Genomic DNA, 23,926 nt, shown 5'->3' with positions numbered 1-23,926 from the left:
GTGTGTGTGTGTGTGTGTGTGTGTGTGTGTGTGTGTGTGTGTGTGTGTGTGTGTGTGTGTGTGTGTGTGTGTGTGTGTGTGTGTGATATATACATATATATATATGTATATATAGGACATATACATATATAGATACTTTATTTGTTTACTTATTTATTTTGCATATATGTATATATAGGATGTATAAAAAGTACCGATATCGCGAGAAAAATCTAAAAAACTAAGCAGTTTACGAAAAAGTGCTTCAGATAAAAGTTGTAGAGTTTAAAAGGATCTATTTACTGATTGTATCAGTGTGACTTTAAACGGCGCTGCCAAGGTCAAGGTTACATTAATTTTTTTTAAACGGAACTCTATTTTTCATTGCAGATTCTCATAGCTTAATTCAAGAGCTCTCCCCAACACACTGTAATAAAGTTTATCTTCATTAAGTGCTTTTTGAGTCATGAAGGTTGAATATCAGAGTACCGCCGGTATTTTGTCTACAAAGATGATTTCGATTCTCAAAACGAATTTTGTGAGCTCACGATGCAGAGAATTGACAAAGAACCTGACTTCCTCTTCAACATAGTTTTTTTTTTTTTGACTAAAGCAACATTCAAAATGAACGACAACGTCACTAAACAATGCTGGTACCGGCGATACTCCAACATTCAATAGTCATAAGTCAAAAATTACTTAATAAAAATAAAACTTTATTGTTTTGGAAAGCTCTTAAATTAAGCTAACTTAAGAATCTGCGATAAAAAATAGTGTTTTATTTAAAAAAAAATTCAAAATAACCTTGTCCCGACCTTGGCGATATCATTCAAGGTCAAACTAATATAAAACTAGTAAATAGATTCTTAAAAATTCTAAACAACTTTAATCTGAAACACTTTTTTTGTAAAATGCGCCTAGTTTTCGAGATTTTTTTGCGGTACCGATACTTTTTATGGTACACAGCGCGTCGTTGAATCGCGGAATAGGCGCGGAGGGATCGGAGAGCAAGCGGAGCGGTTGCTCGCCAACAAGCCCTCCGATCCCCGCGCCTATCCCGCGATTCTGTGCAATATTTTAAAATATTGCAAATAAACGCTGATTATTGTCTGGTCGAATCGAGTCCTAAAATAAAAAAAAAAGCACTTACCCGACTGATGTCAATGTCTGATTTCCAGTCAGGTCGTATAACATAATCTTTATTAGACGGTCTAGGGACTCTGGCTCTTCCCACCCATCCAGGATCTCCTGGCCTTAAAGGTCTAGAAATATAATACAAAATTTAGAATATTAATCCTTTTAGAATAACAATCCAGTATCAACTCTTTAGTGCCAGATATGGATTTCCGAGACTCATCCAAAAGTTTTAAACTGGTGTCTCTGCTATTAATTTAGCGCGACATATATGAAGACCAAAAAAGAAAACTTCAAGGCCTTAGACAATGGTAGAAGTTGTTGACAGCGTCTTTTGTTTAATAGCTTTGCGAAGTTTGAATTTTGAAGCGCAAAAAGAATCTGAGAGACCCAAGTCTGGAACAAGACGTTGGTATTTCGAAAAGTAAGTAATTTTTTTCAGTTTGCGCACTTCTAACATATTAAAAAAAATTGTTTGTTCATAATTCTATCAAAATGTATGTAAATTTATAACAATTTATTAGACAATGGGACGCGCAGAAAACGTTTCAAACGTTTTTTTTTTTAAAACTACTAAAAGAAGTTTTTAATCTGTTTTTTTTTTATCGACGCAAAATCGTTTAACGTTTCAATTAAAAAAAAAAAAGAGAGAAATTGAAAAAATATTGATTTTTTACGGAGATATATTCGAACTTAAAAATCGCATGGATCTCCCGGATTCAGTCTGAACAACTCGCAGGTCATTTTTTATGTCTGTCACTGAAGGGTTAATCAAAAATCTATTATAAATTTTATTAATTATATTACTTGGCGTCTCCTTTCAAGGCCTTATTAATATCCTGTGATTTTTGAAAAGATCCTCCGTCCTCGGTCTTCCTTCTCTTCTGAGGCGTTTGCTCCAAATCTCTTTGCATTCTCTCTTCCTTCGACAGAGCTTTAAAATCGGCTGATAAATTAAAAATCGGCCGAGCCCACTCATTGATCAATTTTCCAGCGCGCTCTTTGTTCTCTTTCGTTTCTTTCGGATGTTTATAAAGATACATCACGGCTTTCCCAATACCGGATTGTTTTAACGATGCCTGATCAATCCTCGGAAACTGCAAATAAAAAAAAAAACACAACTTGTATAAAATCAATAACGTATAAATTTTTATCAGCGCGATAGAAAAAATTTCTCAAATATAATCTTGCCTCCCACAATAGTTTTAAAAGATTGTCTCTAATCTTGAGAGATGGCAACGAACGATCGGGCATAGGCGCCAACCAATCGGTAAGAACCGACAGCACGTTATGTTCCAAAAAGGCAAGTTGTAAATCGTGCTTCTTTAATTGCGACAACACTTTGGACAACATGGCGATTTTGTTTGTTGCGGGTTTGTTTTCCTGATTCAACTTTCTATCTTCCTCGGCCGCATTTTTCATGTCCGATAACAACTGTGCTATAATATCGTCGTTATCGTTAATAATATCGATGTCCTTTCGTTTGCGTCGACGTGATTGTTCTTCTTTCTTTCGCGCCAACATGCGATCAAAATCGGACATCGAATCGTCCCTGAAAATATTCATTTTAAAAAATGAGCATTATTTATGTATAATTTTTTTTCTACGTATAAAATTAGACAGATATATTGTCTATGTGAATATTTTCTATAAATTTTTCAGATAGAAAGTTTTTCTTTTCTTTTTTTCTACGCAGACGTTTTATTACTTACAAATATCTGTTGCTCCTGGATAGCATATATTATAATATAGTATATATTAGTAATTAATTCTAGTTTGTAAATAAATAATTACTTACATTCCGCCACCGGTGACTATGCCGTCGTCAGAATCCTCATTGTCCTGTTGCTCATTAACGCCTTCTTGTTTCTCTTCCTCTTCCTGTGCATTATCATCTTTTTTCTTCTTCTCTTCGTCCTCGTGCTCGGAATCTGATATATCGTGTTTTGCTCGTTTCTTCGCTTTATTTTCAACCGTCTCGTCTTCAGAATCCGACAACACTTTGTTTCGTTTTTTGATTTTCCCATCCGAATCTCTGCTAGGACTTCTTGATTGTCTGGATCTGGATCTGGACTTGGATCGAGATCTAGATCGGGACTTGGAACGGGACGAATGTCTGACTCCCGAACCGGATCGTGATCTCGAACGCGATTTGGAACGTGACTTCGACCGTGACCTAGATCTTGATTTTGATCTTGACTTTGATCTTGAGCGCGATCTCGAGCCTGAGTGTGATCTTGAACGAGATCTCGATCTTGATTTTGATCTCGATCTTGATTTTGATCTCGATCTTGATTTTCTGGATCCGGATTGTGAACGCGACCGCGAACGCGACCTTGAACGCGAAGCTCTTGATCCAGAACGGGATCTTGATTTAGATTTGCTGGAAGCTCGCGAACTTCCTCTGGATATGGATCTTGAATTTCTTTCCGAATGTGTCGGCGATACAGAACCTTTACGTGATCCCGACATCGATCTCGATCGACATCTTGATCCGGATTTGTGCGATCCCGATCGCGACCTTGAACGTGAATCTTTTCTCGAACCCGATAAAGATCTGGATTTAGAACGCGATCTAGAATGTTTTCTAGATCCAGAAACAGATCTTGACCTTGACTTAGATCTTGACCTCGACTGTCTATTCGCCGAATTGGAACGAGATCTGGAACGGGATCTAGAACGCGATTTTTTTTTTAAATTCGGGGAACCTTCTCTGGAACCGTTTACTGAGCGTGACTTTGATCTTGAACGTGATTGTCTAGTAGTTACTGGAGATCGAGTTGGCGATGCTGATAGTGAACGAGAACCTTTCTTCGATCCAGATGGAGATCTTGATCTCGATCTCGAGTCAGCTTTAACTTCTTTTAAACTAGCTGATCCCGATCTTGATCTAGATCTAGATCTTGTGTGGAAAGACTTAGGAGTGCTTGATCGGGAACGTGAATGAACAGATGCTTTCGGGGAGCCAGAACGAGAACGCGATCTTGAAGGAGATCGCGATTTAGGATTATCTTGAGGAGAAGGAGATCTAGACAATGATCGAAAATTTGCTTTTGGTGAAACAGATTTAGACGGACTTGGTTTTGCCGAAGTAGATCTAGATCTAGAACGCGAGTTATTCCTAGATCCTGCTCGAGAACTTCTGGACGATGCTCGAGAGGAAGTTCGGGATCTTGAGCCTGATTTTGCAGAACGATGCGAATGAGTTGGCGATTGAGAAGCATTTCTTTCACTTATCTCCACGGGCTCTGGAGAACGGGATTTAGAACGTGATCTTGATGCACTTTTTCTGATATTTGATAGCAAACCAGATCTGCTTGGCGATGGCGATCCAGATCGTGATTTAGAATAAGATTTTCTAGAGCTCACATTGGAATGAACAGAAGCTGGCGATCTATCTCGTATAGGAGATGACAAATTGGACCTAAAACATTTAAATGAGTAAAAAAATAAATGATTTTAGAAAATTCAGTTTTAACAAAACTAAATCACAACATACATTTGGCATACTTGGCATCGTATGTAAATCTATTAAATTTTGATGCCTTCCAATTTTAGCAACAAGTTGACACAAGGATCACTCTGTCTGTTTTTCATTGAATATTGAACAAGGACAGAAAGACTCCTATGTGTAGACTTATGTCACTAATTGGAAAGTATTGTAAATTTTAATGTTTTAATATAAGTAACTTTGAAGAATGTATATAGTTAAATTTAGAAATGTTATATAATTCAACTATCTTATATGTATGTATGTACAGAAGAGTATACCATATTGTGCGGCTCCAAGGGAAGTCTTTGTTCAGAAATTTCTCTTCTGGCTGTTCCTACTACCATGCCGTTCTCCTTTGATCTCTGTCAGCAGCATAAGATTGAAGAAGAATGACGCGCAGTAGTAGATACAGCTGGAGGAGAAATTTCTGAGAAATACTTCCCTTGGAACCGTACAATATAGTGCACTCTATACATATATATATATATATATGTACATATGTATTATATGTTTGATGTGTGTATCTAACCTGGCAGGTGAAGATTTAGGACTGGCAGAATTAGATTTTGACTTGCTTTCTGCTACATCACTGTCTGATCTTTGTGCATCTGGAGATGCGCTTCTGGACTTATCGTGTTCTTCTTCTGAATCACTTCTTTCATCTTGAAAATAGAAAAACAATGTATTAGAAAATATAGAGACACAATATTATTTAACGAATAACCAAATAGAAAAAAAAAAAACAATATTTTCTTAATTAATCATTAATTTTTTACCTTCAAACCCCATGGTATCAACAGTGCATTGAAAGATTTGATATATTGATGATATATATTGCGTCAATTGTTCACTAATGTATATACGAATAAAACGTCCAACACTTAAAATAGTTCACTTGTACGAAAACAATATGTTTACACTTCTTTGATATTAATATATGCACCACAAATTATTAATAACTCTGCACATTCGCTCAACTTTGTTTCCTTTTAATTGTTTTATACATCAAATACATGGTTCTACGTTCCAAAATCTTAACTGAGTTACTAAAATGCTATATTTCACGTGACATGTACTGTAGTTTTGATTCCTAAAGATTAGGATTTGGGAACGTACCCCCGCAATACCAAACGAGACTATAGGTCTGTTCTTTTTCCATACTTTTCCTTTTAATATAGATAAAAAAAGATAGACTAGGCTGCAGTCCGTTTCACGCTTAATCTCGCATTTATCTATAGTATATGTCACGTATACTATAGATAAATGTGCGCTTAAGCGTGAAACGGACCGCAGCCCTAGTGAACTAGTGCAGCCAAGTATGAAAAAAGAACAGATCTTAGGCTGGATTCTCATGCAGACACGGCGCTTTGACACCGAACGTTGATTGGTGAAAAGCAGGTGGTGAGGGTAAATTAGAGCTGCCATTTACCCTCACCATCCGCTTTTCACCAGTCAACGCTCGGTGTCAAAGCGCCGGTGTCTGCATGAGAATTCAGCCTTATGTTCCGATTTCTTATCCGAGTATACTTTGGGTGTGTTCAGACAACTCAACACCTCAGGGTTTACAGCGCCGCTCCCTAGGGTCGGAGGCGCCAGGAGAAGCCGAGGCGCGGACATCTGGTGAGGACAAAAACGGTTTTAAGGGATGAAATCACCTCTTATATATATATATATATATATATACATATATATATACCGACTTTTCACTTTTTTCAATTTATCTCGAAAGGTATTGGAGATATCAAAAAATGTTTTACACACAAAAGTTTTATTTTAAAAAGTTTTTTATTTAACCATATTAATAAATGTTTTAAAAATTTTTATTTTTTAAAAACATTTATTAATACGGTAAAATAGAAGACTTTTTTAAATGAAACTTTTGTATGAAACTTTTTTTGATATCTTTGATATTTTTCGAGATAAATTGAAAAATGTGAAAAGACGGTATACATATATGTAAGGGATGATTTTAACCCCTTAAAATCGGTTTTGGGCCGCAACGGAATATGTCAATATTCATCTATTGATCCCTCTTACATGTGTGCAAAGTTTCATCAAAATCAGAATTTTCCGAGGAATTTTGTGAGGTTTTTTTGTAAGTGCAATGAAGTGGCTGACCAAATATGTGGTCTCTTGAGTTTAAATTCCACTATCACCTTAGGATTCTTTCCGGAGCCTTCGGTACCTTTTATCGAAGTAATCAGTTGATCGGAGAACTGAATCAATCCTCCAAAGATTAATACGAGTGAAATCTCGGTTTATTTTTTTCCCTCTTACAAGACAATGTGCCATTGGTATTTTTTTATACATCACCGTAATATATTCTGGATATAAAATAAATTCATTTTGAATATATCTTATGCATTGCTGAACTCTTTGTGAATTTCTATATGAACTTTAGATCAAAGCAACATGAGATTATTCCCTGATAGAAAACCATTTACAAAATTATGTGACGAAATCTTGCACTAAAATTGTAATTTGCAATTATACAGACATATTTTAGAAAATAGATCCAAAAACATTGATCTTTTCTGAAATATTTGTAGTTGTTTGCAAAATTACTTTCCAAAATATTAGATCTACCGGAAAGTTCTGTCCGTTTTTGGAATAAAACAAAATACAAATTTTTCTTAATTTTTCAAAAATGGGATATACAAATTGCCCTCACGCTGGCAAGAAATCATTAATAATAATGGCAATTATATTATTTAATAAAGTTTATTGACGGTAAGAAAAATTTGTATTTTGTTTTATTCCAAAAACGGACAGAACTTTCCGGTAGACCTAATACTATTTCGGCAAAAGAATAACGATATGGCGAATCATCTTAGCGGTATATTTGCAAAATTAATTTCACAAAGAAATTGTCCAATAATTGAGAAAAGAAATTCAGCTATGTGATGTTTCAAATATGTAGAAATATGATTGCGTATGAAGAAATGCAAGAAATTGTTGTCACTCACGATGTCATATTTGTGCAATTATTTTTCACAATTTGCCTATTGGAGATATATACTGTGAAAATGCGTAACGACTTTTTCGCAATTTTTGACAAATATTATTGACAAAATTTTATTTCGACAAAACTGTTGCGTTACGGCGAATCATCTTAGTGCAATCGTTGCAAAATCGTCGCCATTCGTGATGCCATTTTTGTGCAATATTTTCACAAATGTGCTTATTAGGGTTGGGATGTCAATCGTTTATCATTTCTATATACATATATCTTATTCATAAAAAGGGAAAAAAAGATAAGAGTAGAAACATAAAAAAAAAAGGATGCGTGCAAGAAACAGAGAAAGAAAGAAAAGAAAACGAGCAAAAAAAGGAGAGACGAGAGGTGTAACAGCGTAGCTATTTTACTTCCGCCTCGGATTTGTTGAGATTACCGATCACGTGATCGAGCGGCAGAATCCGCGGCGCGTCCGCCGAAAATCTAAATCCGTCCGAGCCGGAGATGAAGAAGAAGAAGAAGAAGAAGAAGAAATATAGCAGGCAGCATCGTCTCGGTCACCAAAACACATCCGTGTGTCGAGATAGTCTATAATTGCTCGTAGCTCACGACAGATTCAACGAGAAATTGCGCGTGAGTGCGGCGTCGGCGCGTCAATCCTCAATTTTTTTCTCTCCCATAAAATTACAAAATACATCGCGCATTTCTGTTGTTTCTAGTTGTTGAAAAGTTTTTTGAAAGAACGGCGGGGCGGAGGTAGCGGTGGCGGCGATTTGTAAAATCGCTCGAGGAACATGATCCGCGTGGACGAATCGGATCCAGTGGGAGGTAAGACAAGAAAAAGATTCTCATCGAAAAAAAGAGATCATGAAGAATTTTGATCAAAAAAATTAGAAGCATATCGAAGAATGGAATGGGGACGTTTGTTGTAGCGCAATGCGTTTGAATAAAATAGTGCAAGAAATAATTATTTAGTAAAGTGAAATAATATAAAAAATTTGTAAACACATTTTGGTGCGCGCGTGAAAAAGCGCTTGTTTCATCGCACAGTCTGTTACCGCAGATAAGTATTACGTTTTTTAAGTATCCGTCACGAATATAAAATCAAAATTTTCTCGATAGCTCAGTATTCGAATTTAATTACGCACGCGTATAATACGTTTTTACATGGATTATACACGCCCTCAATTGCCTGTAATAAAATGTAGAGGCTATTTTCGGCTATTTATGGCGCCGAAATTTAGAAATCGAAATAACTTCACTTCCTTGTATCTTACATCGAAGTAAATAAAGTCGAAGAGGAGATCGATGTGAAAGGTTTTTTTTCAAACAATATAAATAATAATATGTCTTAATCTCGAGCCAAAAATGGAAGAAAGAAGAAAATCAGTTATATAATATATGTATTCTCATAAGAAAAGTGCGTACATCTCGGTAAAAAATTTTCCATGTATAAAATTGTATGGACATATTCGGCACATATAAATTTGCATAATTAGATATAATAATTTTACATAGAAGTATTGAGGAATCACCTCAGGCTCTCAACAAAATTTAATAATCAATGTTTAAAATTAACGGCCATACAGAGCCAGTGCAGGATGTTGTGCAATAATTAAATAAATTAAAAAATTTTTAATTATTGCACAACATCCTGCACTGGCTCTGTATGGCCGTTAATTTTAAACATTGATTATTAAATAATAATTTTAATTTGTGTATAAGTATATATGATTATATATCAAAACTTTTTTAAAAATATAGTAAAAATATAGTTTTATATAATTTTTTTGTATCTAACATGATACTAATAGAGTTATTTTGTAATTTGATATTTAATATCTCTGAAGCCATTCTCTTGAAAAAAGAAATTCTCCGTGTATAAAATTGTATGGACATATTCGGCACACACACACACACATATAAATTTGCATAATTAGATATAATTATTTTAATTTGTGTATAAGTTTATATATGAAAAATTTTTTACCGGGATGAAATGGTGCGAAACGTTTCATGCTCCAAGTTGAGTTTTCATCAGTCGCGTTAGAAATAATATAAGAAAGAATGATAATCGCAAAAGTAAGACGCAGTGTGAACACGCGTGTATGTGATGATGAAATTTTTTCTTTCTTCAATCCATGTCGATTTTCTTAAATTTTAAGCAGATTGCTTCACACCTTCAAATCTTTGTCTTCTATTCGTGGTCTGTTTTCTCTAATAAGTTGTTTTCAGGTTTTAGAGCACATAAAACAAATATGCAATAATCAAAGTAATAAAATAACAAAAGCGTTGGAAATAGGAAAAATATAAATTACATCTTGCATTTTATAATATACGAACTTTAAAGATAAACAGATCAGTAATAGAAAGAAAAAATATATATGTACATATATATTTGATATATTTTTCCAAAAATTGAAAATAAATTTAAAAAAATGTAATACTATAGAAAATAAACGAAACAATTCAAAGTTGGATGGTATTTTTGAGCGTTGAAATAAAGAAAAATGTTTTAATTCGATGATCCGCTACGCTTTACAGATGTTCGTGAATTCTGATACTCCTATATATATTGACAATTGCATTTTGATGTTTTCACAGAGATTGAACCCAGCTTCCCTTATAGAGACGTGACGATCCGTCGAGATGTCGAGTTCAAAGACGATTATGACATCCAGGCAGAGTTGGGACGGTGAGTGATTAAATCTGTCGATCAGCGACCGCATATAGACGCCGAATTGAAGCATCGTGCCAATAACGTGTCGATCGACACGTGTAATTGCCTCCAATTAATCTCGATATGATTATGACAGACGCGTTGTCGAAGAACTTTCTGGAAGTTTTTTAATTTGCAAAAGTTATATTAATTTCAAGAAAATGTTTTTGTTTTTATTTCTGTTTAATTTTTTTAATTTTATTCGCGATACTTTTATCCTTAAAAATTCAGATTTAACTGCATGTGTATAGTGAATGCATCGACTGCTGAATTAACAAACAATTCGCTATTTTGGTTGTTATCATTATATGTATAAAATTTACATTAAATTAAGCATGAATTACGTGATATTTCATTTTTTTTCAAAAATGGACTTACACCACTTTCAAAATAAACGGTCCATATATATAATGATGCTGCATATATACATATAATGATAACAACCGAAATAGCGGACTGTTTGTTAATTCTCACTAATTTTCAGCATTCGATGCATTCACATATAAGTGCACAAAATGCGGAATACAGCGCGAAACTGATAAAATCAAGAAACATGCACGCTGTTGATAAACACATGTGTGTCTCTATTTTCTCAAACAATCAAGGCCTCGATATGTCTATAAATAATCTGTATCACTCCCGACTTTGTACGCAAGTAACGTACGAACGTCAAATCGACATTCCCCACGATGTTCTGTTCGTGCTCACCAACGTTCTTGAACGCCAGTGAACTCGTCAGTGTATCAAAAGGTTTATCAATGAAAAATTGTTCAATGAAATTGTTTATACCATTATTTTGATCAAATTTTTATGTAAAAATATATATAAAAAATATAAAAAATATATAAAAAAAACAACAGATTACGAAAATAATTAAAATAAATAGTGATAGTCAAATGTCAAATAAGTGATAGTATTAAAATGCTTCCGACATCAAAAGTTTTATAATAATGAGAAAAAATGAGAAAAAACGTTTTCCGAAAAATTGAGAAAAACTTTAAACTTGTTAAAAAAATCACTAACTTTAATTTATATATTATAACTATACGTATAATAACTATTTTATATATATATATATATATGTATGTATGTATATATTAACTACCTGTAGATATCTTTGCTAACTGAATGATTCACTTGGCTTTGTGACAACTATGTTGTACCTCGGCAGCATTATTAGCCAGGGACGCCAATATACAGCTTTGGCAGAGCTTTCGGTTTTTATCAATTTTACGCGCAGCTTCTTGTTACTCAAGAATTCTCTGCGTCTTTCAAAGATCGCGCTTCAATTTTATATAACGTACACAAGGTTGTTAACATTTTAATAAATGGCAAAAAATCTTTTGTATTTTTATATAGTAATTAAAAAAATATCGTAATTAAGATATTTATATGGTAATTAAAAATATAATTTAAAATACCGTAATTTACTTAATAATTTTAACGTATTATACAGTTCACTAAAACTTTTTCTCTCTCTCTCTTTCTTTATAAACATTGTTTATTTAATTTAATAAATTGTTAAACTCAGAATAACATCGAGCGGCATGGAGTAAATGAACATTTCTACATTTTTTTTGTTTTTAAATTGATCCCGGTTTTTCTATCCGTTTTAGGGGAAAATTTGGCATTGTTTATCGATGCAGGGAAAAAGTGAGCGGTTTGATGCTCGCGGCAAAAGTGGTGAACATCTCGAAGAAAGAAGACAGACGAACTGTGCAGAGAGAAGTCGAAATCATGCGGCGCTTACAGCATCCACGATTGATTCAGCTTTACGACGCTATAGACGCAGGAAAACACATATATGTTATTCTAGAATTGTACGTTTCTCGCGCGCGCGCGCGCAATTGGCAAGCACACATAAGGAGACATTATACGCGATTAGAAAAAATCTCGCGCTGCAAGATTATCTTAATATTTCCATCATTTAAGGATCGACGGCGGCGAGCTCTTTGAGAGAGTGATAGACGATGATTTTGTACTGACGGAACGTAGCTGCGCCGTATTTATGCGACAGATATGCGAAGGAATAGAATTCATGCACGGTCAAGATATCTTACATCTTGACCTAAAAGTGAGTCGGTCAAATTGTTTTTTGATCTCGTTTTACATCTCTCTCTAAAGTTTTTATTATATTAATTTATTGAACAAATTCACATATATATTTTGTTACACGCATACAGCCTGAGAATATTCTGTGTCTAACGAAAGAAGGTAACAGAATCAAAATCATAGATTTCGGTCTAGCGAGGGAATACGATCCGAACAAGAAGCTCCAAGTTTTATTTGGTACACCCGAATTTGTTGCCCCGGAAGTCGTGAACTTCGATCAGATTGGTTTTGGTACCGATTTGTGGAGCATAGGTGTAATTTGTTACGTCTTGTAAGTGTGGCTCTATATATTCTAAAACAAAAAACAACGTCAAGAATCGCGTGCGCACAATTTTACACGTACATATCATTTATATAGATTGTCCGGTTTGTCACCGTTTATGGGCGATACGGATATCGAAACGATGGCTAATGTAACTATTGCAAAGTACGATTTTGATCACGAAGCTTTCGCCGACATTTCCGACGACGCGAAGGATTTTATTAGATGCCTATTGGTAAAGGACAAAGAGTAAGTACAGTTTTGTATGTACACGTACAGACGGCGTCATTAATTCGAAGAATAGGCGCGGGAATCACATAAAAAGTCCAGTTGATCCAAATATCCATTAGTCCCAAAATCGGGTGTCCAGTTGTGGACACCCGGATTGCTACTAGTTAGTTAGTACGGCGCCCGTTGGCGCTACGAGCAACCGCCCCGCTTGCCCTCCGATCCCCGCGCCTATTCTTCGAATTAATGACGCCGTCTGTACATCCTTTTCACATAACACAGAAATTCTCTCTTTCCCTCTTCTTTATGTTAAATTTTTTTTTTCTCGTTATATATATGACATTCTTTGTCAAATCGGCCAAAAATTGGAGCAACCGAAAAATTTGTTTTTTTGAGCTTAAATTTTAGGCATATATATATGTAGTTTTATTTCCACCATTCTTAAATCGTTTTTCGCAGACTTCGGTCGCTATTTTGAATTAATTTTTCCGCTATTTTTGATTTTTCAAAAAACCACGATGGAAATAAAACTACCCAGATAGCCGAATGTGAAAACTCAATATAAAGCAAATCATTGTATAGATTAAGTTGCTGGCCAATTGCTGTCGTGTTGTTTTTTATTTAACGCAACGAAAATGTTTTTGTCAATTCAGTATCAATATGCTGAGTTTTATTTATCAATCAATTATTGTAGCCAATGTTTAGGACATATGAGTCAGCAATATGTGAGCAATATATAAGCAATAATTTTTATTCACAAGTTGAGAAAAATAATATAAGTTTATTGCCGATGAGTTGTCGAGAACTTGCTGTTATTATATTTTGAAAACTGTTGCTGGCAAGAACATACCGAAAAGAAGATACACCCTTTTGTTACATTGCTGAAAACATATGAGCAATATTTGTGGCAAGTTGCCAACAACTTTGCACTCAGTTGGCTATCTGGGTATACATATATATACCTAAAATTTAAAGCTTAAAAACAAATTTTTCGGTTGCTCCAATTTGTGGACAGAGGGAGCGACCGATTTGACAAAGAATGCCCCATATATATATTTTTTATCCCGTTTTTGTAACAATTTTTTTGTTATATTTCTCTTGAATACCGTTAAGTATCCTTTTCTACTTATTGAGAGGGTGTGCGTATGGTTTACACACATGCACAATTTGCGCTTATTTCTGCACTTTCTTTCAATTATTGTTTTAATTTTAAAACAATCTAGATTGACAAATCAATCCGGCACAGGTTGCAGAAGAAATAATTCTGTATTATTAAACGGGAGGATCCCGATAGCCAAGATTTCTTTAGTACAGATTGACGGTTGCACAGATCCCGTTTGCCTAGATTCCCGTTTGCACAGAAAACTTTTGTACAGATCCCGATTGCATAGACATATTATAGGTTAGTTTAGGTTAGAGTTTTCGGGGGGAGGGGGTGCAGGGGGAGGGGCGGAGCCCNTNCCCCGCCCACNTATGTACTATAGTGTGTGATATAAACGAAATATTTACTTCGCAAATGTAATAATAACGACTATGTGTAATCGGGATCTGTAGAAAAGTTTTCTGTGCAAACGGGATCTGTGCAACCGTTGATCTGCGCAAAAAAAATCTGTGCTATCGGTGCCCTGCCTTATTAAACATACAAAACACACAATAATTTAATTTTGACATTATTGCCTTGAAAACGTCTGAACGTCGAGCGAGACAAGAAGTGCGGGAGCACGGCATCTGTATACCGTTGTCGATTAATTTCTCATTAAATTGTTTGTATATACGGAAAAAGACGCATGTAACGCATACACGTATGATGTTTTGGCACACACGCTCTTTTGTGTATAATCTTTTAAATTCTTATTATCTCGAGAACACAGAAACAAACCTTTACGTATCTCTACGCACGATATGGATACAGAAAACGCATTATTGAGCTGTGAGAGCATTATAGAGAGCACGATCCTTCTCGACGAGTGAATCTTTCGAATATTTCAGAAAGCGAATGACGGCGTCGCAATGTCGGGAGCACCCATGGCTGATACGGAAGACGAACAAGACTGTCAGAAGTGAGAAGGAAGTCGCGGAACTCGCAGCAACCGAACGAACAGCCCTAATCGAAAATCGTCCTGTCGTAGATATCGATAACAGCAAGGAGGAACTGGACGTAGCGAAAGATAATCTCAGATTGTTCGTCGAACGTTGGCGGGAACATCCGGACAGTCCGTATACGATCGATTCGTATCAGACTTTGCCGAAAAATTCGCTTCACGATCATGACGAGGTGTCCTTGCGAGCTCAAAGTCCTTCTCCTTGCGACAGTCTTTGTAGCGGCAGCACGCAATCGGAGAAGATGATGGACAGAGTCGAGAGTTCCGGTCACCTATTATCCGTGCCAAGTATCAGCTTGTCCTGGGAGAGAAGAGCCTCCGAGGGTACAACACAGAACCGTCGCGATCCCGCTAGTCAAATCGCTCTGGCCGAAGAGATTATCAGACTGTCCGAACATTTGCGCACGATTGCTCTGCGATCGACTGAGGAAGATACTGAGATGAACGCAACAGAAACGTCGTTACAACGTTCCATCAAGAGACCGGGCGACGTTGGGAACAATCGCGGTACGTACTCGAAGAATAACGTAACAGTGACCGTGACTCGCAGCAATCAAGAGACCAATGAGATCACGGAAAAATTGTCGCGTATGACCCGGCAACGAAAGTTGAATGGGACGACCTTTCACAGTAGCCGAAGTTTTGATCGATATAATGTCGACGTAAATCCCGAAAACCTGTTTGTAGCTCTGAGGCGAACCAGCATCAGCGACAGCGAGACATCCGAGAGGGGCCGCAAGTATTCCCTTGAACAAACGATCGCCGATGAAATGAGGGAGGAGTTTAATTTCGACGAGAGGATGAAGAAAAAAACCATTCAGCCGTCATCTCTTCTTAAAGAAAAGGAGGACAAGAAAATGGACTTGACGCCACCGTGGCGGCGGTCGCGAGTGAAACGGTCTTTTGGCGAGACCAGCAGAGATGTGCCGCGTATATCGAATCTGCGGAATCTGCACAAAAATCTGAACCTCGACGAGCCGGGAAGTGCTAAGGACTTGTTGTTACATTTGCTGGGCGAATGGGAGGAAGTCACCCCGTCGTCCCGCGATAGTGCCGGAAGAAAGTCTGTGAGTCTGGATTGGTGCAGCCAATCCGACACGGTCGCCAGGAAGACGATGAACTCGTTGGCGGAATACTTCCAATCGAAACAGTAGGAAGCAAACTTTCGATCGCGTCGTCCGTTGTTACGTCATATATGTATCGTTAAAATCGCGTCGTTTATATATTGTTACAATGCTTGAATTTTTCAAATGCAAAATGCAAAAAATCGTCGATCGGTCACAAACACGCAAACCACTATAGAAAAAAAGCAGAATTAAAAAAAAAGGATCGATAAGAATTAACCTTGCAAACTTGAAAATTTTTTTATTACGCTGAACCCATACAGCACCGACGCAGATTGCGGAAACATTGCAGAGACATATTGCATTGTAAGATCGCAATGTTGTAGCAACGTTGTGTAATATTGTTGCGACGTTGAAACGTTCACCCTCACAGAGATCTCGCAGTGCAACATCACAGCAATATTGCGATGTAATTTATTTGCAACAATATTACACACACATAAGTATATAAAGCAAAACTGGATATTTGTGTAGATGCGAACAAAACACAGGATGTTTGTGCGGTTTAATATTTTTTATTGAAAACTAAAAACTTACAATTACAATAACATTATAAAATATTTAACAGAACGATGGCTCTTAGAAGCAGACACGGATGTAGAGGTGCAAATTTTGACTTTGTTTATTATAAAAGTAAAAAGTTTTCGACCTGTGGAAAACGTTCTACTTTTTTTACTTTTATAATAAACAAAGTCAAAATTTGCACCTCTACATCTGTGTCTGCTTCTAAGAGCCATCGTTCTGTTAAATATTTTTTAAATTGTTGAAGCGTTACACACATCAAAATTATTAATAACATTATAATTTTTACAATAAAAATTTTTAGGTAAAAATTATAATGTACTTGTAATTTTTTGGTTTTCAATAAAGAATGAAATATACAAACATCTCTTGTGCTTGCATTTGCCTGAAGAATCTAGTTACATTGTCTCACGAGTTTATTCAATTGATAAGTGAAGAATTTACTAATCTTCAAAGCAATGTATGGTGAAATCAATTGTGTTTAAAAACATCACAAATATTGAAAAACTAACACTGCTCACTGAGTGTGAGATTTTTTTATACAAGAGTAAATCGCAATAATAAAAACTTCGGTAAATATAAAATTGAATGTATAATATTATATTTTTTATACTTATAGAATTTATACTATAGAATGTGTCACTGCTAAAAGAAAACATACATCTTATAGTAATATAGTTTTGATAGATGGATAATATTTTCAACTATTATTGTACTTCCGATATATATATATATATATATATATATATATTTCTGTGAAGTGTAATATCTCTGTTTTAAATATATTTAAAGGTATACATGAAAAAAACTAATAATATAATGAACATTACATAAAAATACAACAACAACACATACCAGATTTTAATATTGCTGCAATATTTTTGCAATGCTTCCGCAACGTTGCTACAATATTACTATTAGAAGTTTGCAATTTCATAATTTTTCAATGTCTCTGCAAAATTGCAATCTGCGAGTTTGCAACGTTATTACAATGTTATTGAAACGTTTTGTGCTGTGTGGGAAATATCATAAAATTGCTTTTTCTGTAAACAACAATTCTTACATTTCTTGTACTTTTTTTAAATTATACTTTTTACAAAAAGAATATTAAAAATTAAAATATATTACAGTAGCGCCGCTTGTACATAAAAAAAAATAGTAACACATTTAAAACTTCTACAAATAATTTATTTTGAAAAGTAAATATTTACTCTTAAAAAAACTTCCTTTACCATTAATTTATTTTAATTTATTATACAAGTTACATATAAATATATAAAAAATATATACATATAGATAACGAATTAGAATATTAGAAAACCTAATCTCTTAATTTTTATTCAAATAAGTAAACATCTAAATTAATCTTTAAATAAAATAGTTTAAATAAAATAGAATGTTATCGTGTACCATCAGCACACCCTCAAATTGATATTTTTATATATCTCCATATATATATATATATATATAGAAATTTTTCAATTAGAACACTTACAAAATTTAATTTGCTTTTCCATATACTAATAATTTAATATGTACATATATATGACACACATATCTTTTGTCAAATAAATTTATTAGTGTTTTATATTTAATATTACTATTGTAAAAAGAATTTTTATTATACCCTTTAATACAATTTTTTACAAATTAACATTCTTGGAATATATACAAAGATTTGTTTGTTGCAAAAATACAGATTTTATCTAGGATAAAAATAGCGAACTAAGAAAAGATTGATTAGTTTTCTTACTATAGGAATAGACCATCTGCGGGAAAACTTTTAGAACATCGTTGGCTGGAAGCTGCTTTGGAAAATCCAATTCAGAAGCATCGATTAAAACGTTACGTCATTAAGAAACGTTGGGTTAAAGCCGTTAACACTATTTTAGCTCTAAAACGAATGGGTGCACGTTTAGACTTCGATTCGATATAATATAATTATTTTTTCTCTTTAATAAACGTTGAAATTAATACAAGAAAAAAATAATATTTTTGTAATTGAGACTGTTGGACGTATTCTATAACTTTGTAACCCATACAGCATTGAAAGAATGCAGAAACATTGCATAAACCTTACATTAAAATATTGTAACATTGGGAAGTAATTGCAAAATATTTCTGCAATGTTACTTCAAGCTTACGGCAACACTGAAATGCCCGCCTTCAAAAATATTACAATGTAAGATTACAGTAATGTTACAGTGCAATGTATTTGTAATATTGAAACGCAATGTATTTGTAATATTGAAATGCATTGCACAAATAAGCAAAATGCTTCAAATTTACTAGATAAACTTTGACAATATATAATATGTTCTAAGACATTTTGTCTTCTTTCTAAGAATTGCTCCGATTGTTTCGTTAGATGCGTTTGTAGTAAGGACAAAGGGTTTGTTCCAGTCAGGATATGAAAGTACTGGTTATGACGTGTCAATTTCGTTTTTAATAACTCGAACGAGTGTTGTTCGTTTGTCTATTTAAAAGGTGGTGGATTTTTGAAGAAGTCTCCTTACGAGAAAGAACTACTGCCGATTACATATAAATAAAAAGTCAGTAATATAAATATTACTGACAATCACACACATAAGAATATTATTAGGTATTACAGGAATCACTGAAAATATTACTGGCAATTACACAGAATGTTGCCAGTAATTTTTTCGTACCATTGCCGCAATATATTACCGCCAGTAGTTCTTTTTCCTAAGGGTGTTCGTCGGAAGTTCACGTTGCTTGCGATACCACACTGTTTTTTGAAACTCTTATTATTATTCAATTCTGTTCTTGCTTAATTAATCTTGTTTATAATAAAAAGATATTTAATTGTTATTTCCGAAGTAATCAGAGTGTTCTTGCTTTGTTCCTGGCTTTTTCTTACAGTACCGAACGCTTTGACAATGTTCCTCACGGCGTATAGTGATTATATCTGAATAGCTATTGACAAACATATATACAGGGTGTCTTAGAAGTGGTGTAACATCTCTTGTAGACAGGTAGAAGAAGTAAAACTGAGTCGATAAGTTCTATAACATTTTGCTAGATTCGCAATAGTTACCGAGATATTAATTAACAAAGATCCGCGAATAAACGTGCATCGGGCTGTCTTACGCGCGTAGGACAGCCCGGCGCGTTTCGCACAATTACATTTTAATATGTATATGTTATAGTATATGCTCTGTTATATTAGCTCCTCCCATATATGCTGCTACGGGTAACACCGTAAGCACGCGAAGCGCACTGGGCTGTCTTAAGCGTGTAAGACAGCCCGATGCGTGCTTATTCGCTGATCTTTGTTAATTAAGATCTCGGTAACTATTGCGAATCTAGCAAAATGGTATAAAACTTTTTGACTCAATTTTACTCCTTCTATTTGTTCACGAGAGATGTTACACCAATTCGTTCTTTGTTGATATAATACATTTTAAAAACAAAGCGTTTATGTAAAATGTTTATGTCTAAGATCGATAGTCATTTGGCTACACGAATTACCGAAGAGTTTTCCTAAGCAGTTCAGCTTTTTGAATCACTTTACACGAAGGAAAATTAGCTGAATTTAAATACCATAGAATTTTTTTCAATGAGTTTATAAGTAACTCTTTTTATTGACTTTTTTCGAACTTTTTCTGAACCAATGTGCCATCTAGGATAGGACTTTTCGACTCAGCTTTACTTTTTCTACATAAGATGTTGAAGTAATTGTCGGACACTCTGTATATATAGTTGATCTGTGTAACTATTTGGAAAATACATGTAAAAGTTACATACAAGTTGACATAGAAATAAAAACACTTCGTAAAAGCTTGAATTTATATTTTTATCTTTATAAAAAAATACATATTACTGCATAATGAGAACATTGGTAGTACGATTTTTTTTAAATGTGTTAAATGCTTCTTTATATTTTGGAATTAAACTATTTATTACATAATTGAATATTTTCTTCAACAGCTCTCTTACGATTAATGACGAATATTTTTCATCTAAAGACAGATATAGTTTTAATTAAATAATTTAGGCGATACGAGCAATTATATATACAGGTTCTTCGTGTATCAATTTCTTTATTCTTCAAAATATATTTTCAATCAAACGTTTTGATCTATTTTTTTTAGATCTTCATCAATGATTCTCATTAAAAAATGCAGGATTAAGAATCAAATCAGCCGTTGTTGTTCATAATTGGTGTGGTTGTCCTTACTCAGTGACTCAAGTAACAACTGTTTAATACTATGTTGTTACTTCCCATACAGCACCGAAGCTTTCAGTAATATTTCAGAAACGTTGCAACATTGCAAGTTGCAATGTAATATTGCAAAGATGTTTTAGAGACATATGATAACAATGTTTCGCCGAAATGTTTTAGCAATGTTTCATTATAGTATGTTTAATTCTAGTATATTATCAGAAATATTTTGAATAGCTATTAACGAACATATATATATATATATACACATATATGTATAAATACATATTGTATTATGTATATTTGCGAATTGTATAAATATCAAAATGTATATCAAAAAAAAAAAAAAAAAATAACCCGAGACAATAGTGACTTTTATTTTTTTATCAAGTTCGACGCGTTTTTATATCTCGATTGTAATCTATACTTGTCAACTTCTCTTTCTTTTATCTATTCATCTTTAAAACAAACATAAAAATAAATTAAAATTTAAAGAAAGAAAGCTGTTGTTATTATATAAAAAGTAAAATGCAATATATATAATAAAATAAAATAGCGATATTAACTGGACAAAAGAAAATTGTTTACTAATTTTTATATAAAACCAATGATTTGTTCATATTTTTTTAACATGCAAGATACTTCAAATTTTAATACGTAAACTTTGAAAATATATAAAGTTCAATAACATAAAGATTCAAGACATGAAAACAAACGTCATGTCCTTGCGTCAATTCATAATCTTTTTATATTCGGATCAGATATCTGATTGTGAGTTTCGAGTGCAACAAGATTATGAACTTATAGCAACCAATTTATAGCAACGAGTTTGTTCTCATCTCTCTTCGACGTCTTTATATATTGTTAAAGTTTTATCTATTAAATTGTAAACATTTTGCGTATTTGTGCCTTTCAATATTACAAATACATTGCTTTGTAACATTACTGTAGTCTTACATTATAATATTTTTGAAGGCGGACATTTCAACGTTGCCGTAAGCTTGCGGTAACATTGCAGAAATATTTCGCAACTATCACGCAATATTACAATGTTTCGCTGTAAGATTTCTGCAATGTTACTGCAATCTTTCGGTAGCTGGTATGAGTTGAGTCACTGAGTAAGGACAACCACACCACAATTGATATGAACAACAACGGCTTTGATTCCTAATCCTGCATTAATAAAAATCACCGATGAAGATCTAAAAAAAATAGATCGAAACGTTTGATTGAAAATATATTTCGAAGAATAAAGAAATTGATACACGAAGAACCCGTATAATTGCTCGTATTGCCTAAATTATTTAATTAAATTTTCAACGAGTATAAATCATTATTAGATATATTTTTCTTAAGCTAGATACAGATTAGCTGTAACACAACATATAATATAACGTGCTGCGCAATATTTTATTCACAATTTGGTTTTTTGTTTATTTGCAAATACAGTGTGTGTTTGTGTGTTTGCTTGTACACTGCACGCAGATGCTTTTGTGTATGGACAACACAACAAGTCTTTCTGTCGTAGAACAAAGCAGCGCGCAATATGTTCGCGGACAGTATTTTGAATTATTTTTGTTTGACTAGTTAGAACATTGGAGCAAACATGAAGCAATCAAATAAGTGGACAAAAGACAAAATGCCTCGTTTATTCATCTTTTATTGAAATTTATATCATATTGAAATCTTAAAGGAATCTCACAAAACATCCAATTACATTCGTGTTGTATTATTTATGTGTTGCGAGGCATGTAATCTGTATCTAAATGTATATAATGTGTGTAACAAAGCGCGTAAAACTCATAATAAACTCATTAACGAAAGAATCGAATAATAAATAAATTCAAGCATTTCACAGAATGAGGAGAAACTACATAATATCGATTATGTAATTATACGCAATAGTGCATATATATATATATGCATATATAATTATGATTTCACCTATAGCTTTAGTTTTTTTTTATCAGGATTTTAGCTGAATCAAATCGTAGACCTATGGATTTTATTGAAGGGGAATCAGAATATATATATATATATATATATATATATATATATATATATATATATATATATATATATATATATATATATATATATATATATATATATGCACTATACATCCACACACACACACAATATATGTTGAGATTTCAATTTAACTAACATATCGTAGGCGTTGCATACTTTAGAGTTTAGTCCATCCTTTTTTTACTTGTGCTAAGGTTCACACTACATTCGGTATTCTACTAGTTTTGTTCATTTTCTACTAGTTTTTATGTTCATTTTCGATGTTAAAATGCACGTGTAGAGCCCATATAAGAATTTATGCTTTATTGATTTTTTTGTAGTTTGTTTTTACAATGAAGCTTGCTATATCTTCTGTGATGACATGTACAGTTGTAGTTTGTACGTTTTTTATATATCATCACTGTTGCATTGTTCACGTTACACACAATCACACAACATTAACCAATTATATTATTTAATATTGACATATTAATTCTTCTTTTTATCGTTTTGTTTGTATGGACGACATATTCTTTTCGATAAAATGTCTATATGTAACAAAATAAAACGTTTTTCTCCTTTGTGTTTTGCCAAAACTCTATCTCGTAAATCATTTTTACTTAATCAAGATATTTCGATGTATCGAATGTGTATATACGTTAAAAATGATTTTTATATAAACTAAAATTACAAAAAACGATATTATTTCTTTAATATATACGTGGTCGTAAAAGTACATCGCAAAATTTTAAATATTATACAAGCTAATATATAATTATATATATATATATATAAGTTTTATGCTTCTCAGACACAAATCTACTTGCAATCGCGTCTTTTATATATTGCGTTATCTTTACTCTTGCGTATCATAAAGTTTAATTAAGAAAAAGCAATAACAGTTCTCTACATTTTTTTTGTCTTGATATAGTGTAACATATAACTTGCGGAGTTATCATTTTGCGTTATATGAAAAATGTAATACTGTATTACCGCAATATATTGTCATTATTACGATCTCGAGATAACTATCAAAAACAATAAAGTGATATATTATGATATATGTAAAATGATTAATTACGATGAATAATATTACATA

General features: G+C 33.5%; 2 protein-coding genes across 4 annotated transcripts in view; one reads left to right on the top strand and one right to left on the bottom strand.

Moving 5' to 3' along the window:
- Positions 1 to 5,649, bottom strand: part of LOC109858928 (IWS1-like protein) — an 11,832-nt gene extending 6,183 nt beyond the window's left edge. Inside the window, exons 1-6 of the mRNA XM_020436646.1 lie at positions 5,383 to 5,649; positions 5,136 to 5,268; positions 2,912 to 4,537; positions 2,305 to 2,665; positions 1,921 to 2,210; positions 1,130 to 1,241 (exon numbers count right to left, since the gene is read on the bottom strand). Coding sequence (XP_020292235.1) covers positions 1,130 to 1,241; positions 1,921 to 2,210; positions 2,305 to 2,665; positions 2,912 to 4,537; positions 5,136 to 5,268; positions 5,383 to 5,395 — 2,535 coding nt within the window. The 5' untranslated portion in view covers positions 5,396 to 5,649. The remainder of the gene's footprint in view (positions 1 to 1,129; positions 1,242 to 1,920; positions 2,211 to 2,304; positions 2,666 to 2,911; positions 4,538 to 5,135; positions 5,269 to 5,382) is intronic.
- A 2,443-nt stretch (positions 5,650 to 8,092) lies between these two features.
- On the top strand, positions 8,093 to 16,895 carry LOC109858935 (calcium/calmodulin-dependent protein kinase type IV-like). Of its 3 annotated transcripts, XM_020436662.1 has the most exons (9): positions 8,093 to 8,195; positions 8,282 to 8,390; positions 10,167 to 10,257; positions 11,898 to 12,101; positions 12,214 to 12,355; positions 12,465 to 12,664; positions 12,752 to 12,904; positions 14,873 to 15,492; positions 15,673 to 16,895. In XM_020436662.1, exons 2-9 carry the CDS (start codon positions 8,357 to 8,359, stop codon positions 16,137 to 16,139), a joined length of 1,911 nt encoding a protein of 636 aa, XP_020292251.1. In that variant the 5' UTR covers positions 8,093 to 8,195; positions 8,282 to 8,356; the 3' UTR covers positions 16,140 to 16,895. The 3 variants fall into 3 exon arrangements, with proteins under 3 accessions (XP_020292251.1, XP_020292248.1, XP_020292250.1); XM_020436659.1 differs by having other exon boundaries at positions 14,873 to 16,895; XM_020436661.1 differs by lacking the exons at positions 8,093 to 8,195; positions 8,282 to 8,390; positions 10,167 to 10,257 and adding an exon at positions 10,946 to 11,031 and having other exon boundaries at positions 14,873 to 16,895.
- The last annotated feature ends 7,031 nt before the right edge of the window (positions 16,896 to 23,926 follow it).

This window comes from Pseudomyrmex gracilis, unplaced genomic scaffold (genome assembly GCF_002006095.1).
Source record: "Pseudomyrmex gracilis isolate BER0280 unplaced genomic scaffold, ASM200609v1 scaffold_230, whole genome shotgun sequence".
Lineage (NCBI taxonomy): Eukaryota > Metazoa > Arthropoda > Insecta > Hymenoptera > Formicidae > Pseudomyrmex > Pseudomyrmex gracilis.
The sequence above is the reverse complement of the archived record's forward strand: the minus strand, read 5'-3'. Positions and strand labels throughout refer to the sequence as shown.

Bases quoted from the DNA above. Each gene is read 5' to 3' on its own strand.
- LOC109858935 (XM_020436659.1), top strand. From the start codon at position 8,357: ATGATCCGCGTGGACGAATCGGATCCAGTGGGAG. The intron at 8,391-10,166 runs GTAAGACAAGAA...ATGTTTTCACAG, and splicing joins CGAATCGGATCCAGTGGGAG to AGATTGAACCCAGCTTCCCT. The intron at 12,905-14,872 runs GTAAGTACAGTT...CGAATATTTCAG, and splicing joins CTATTGGTAAAGGACAAAGA to AAAGCGAATGACGGCGTCGC.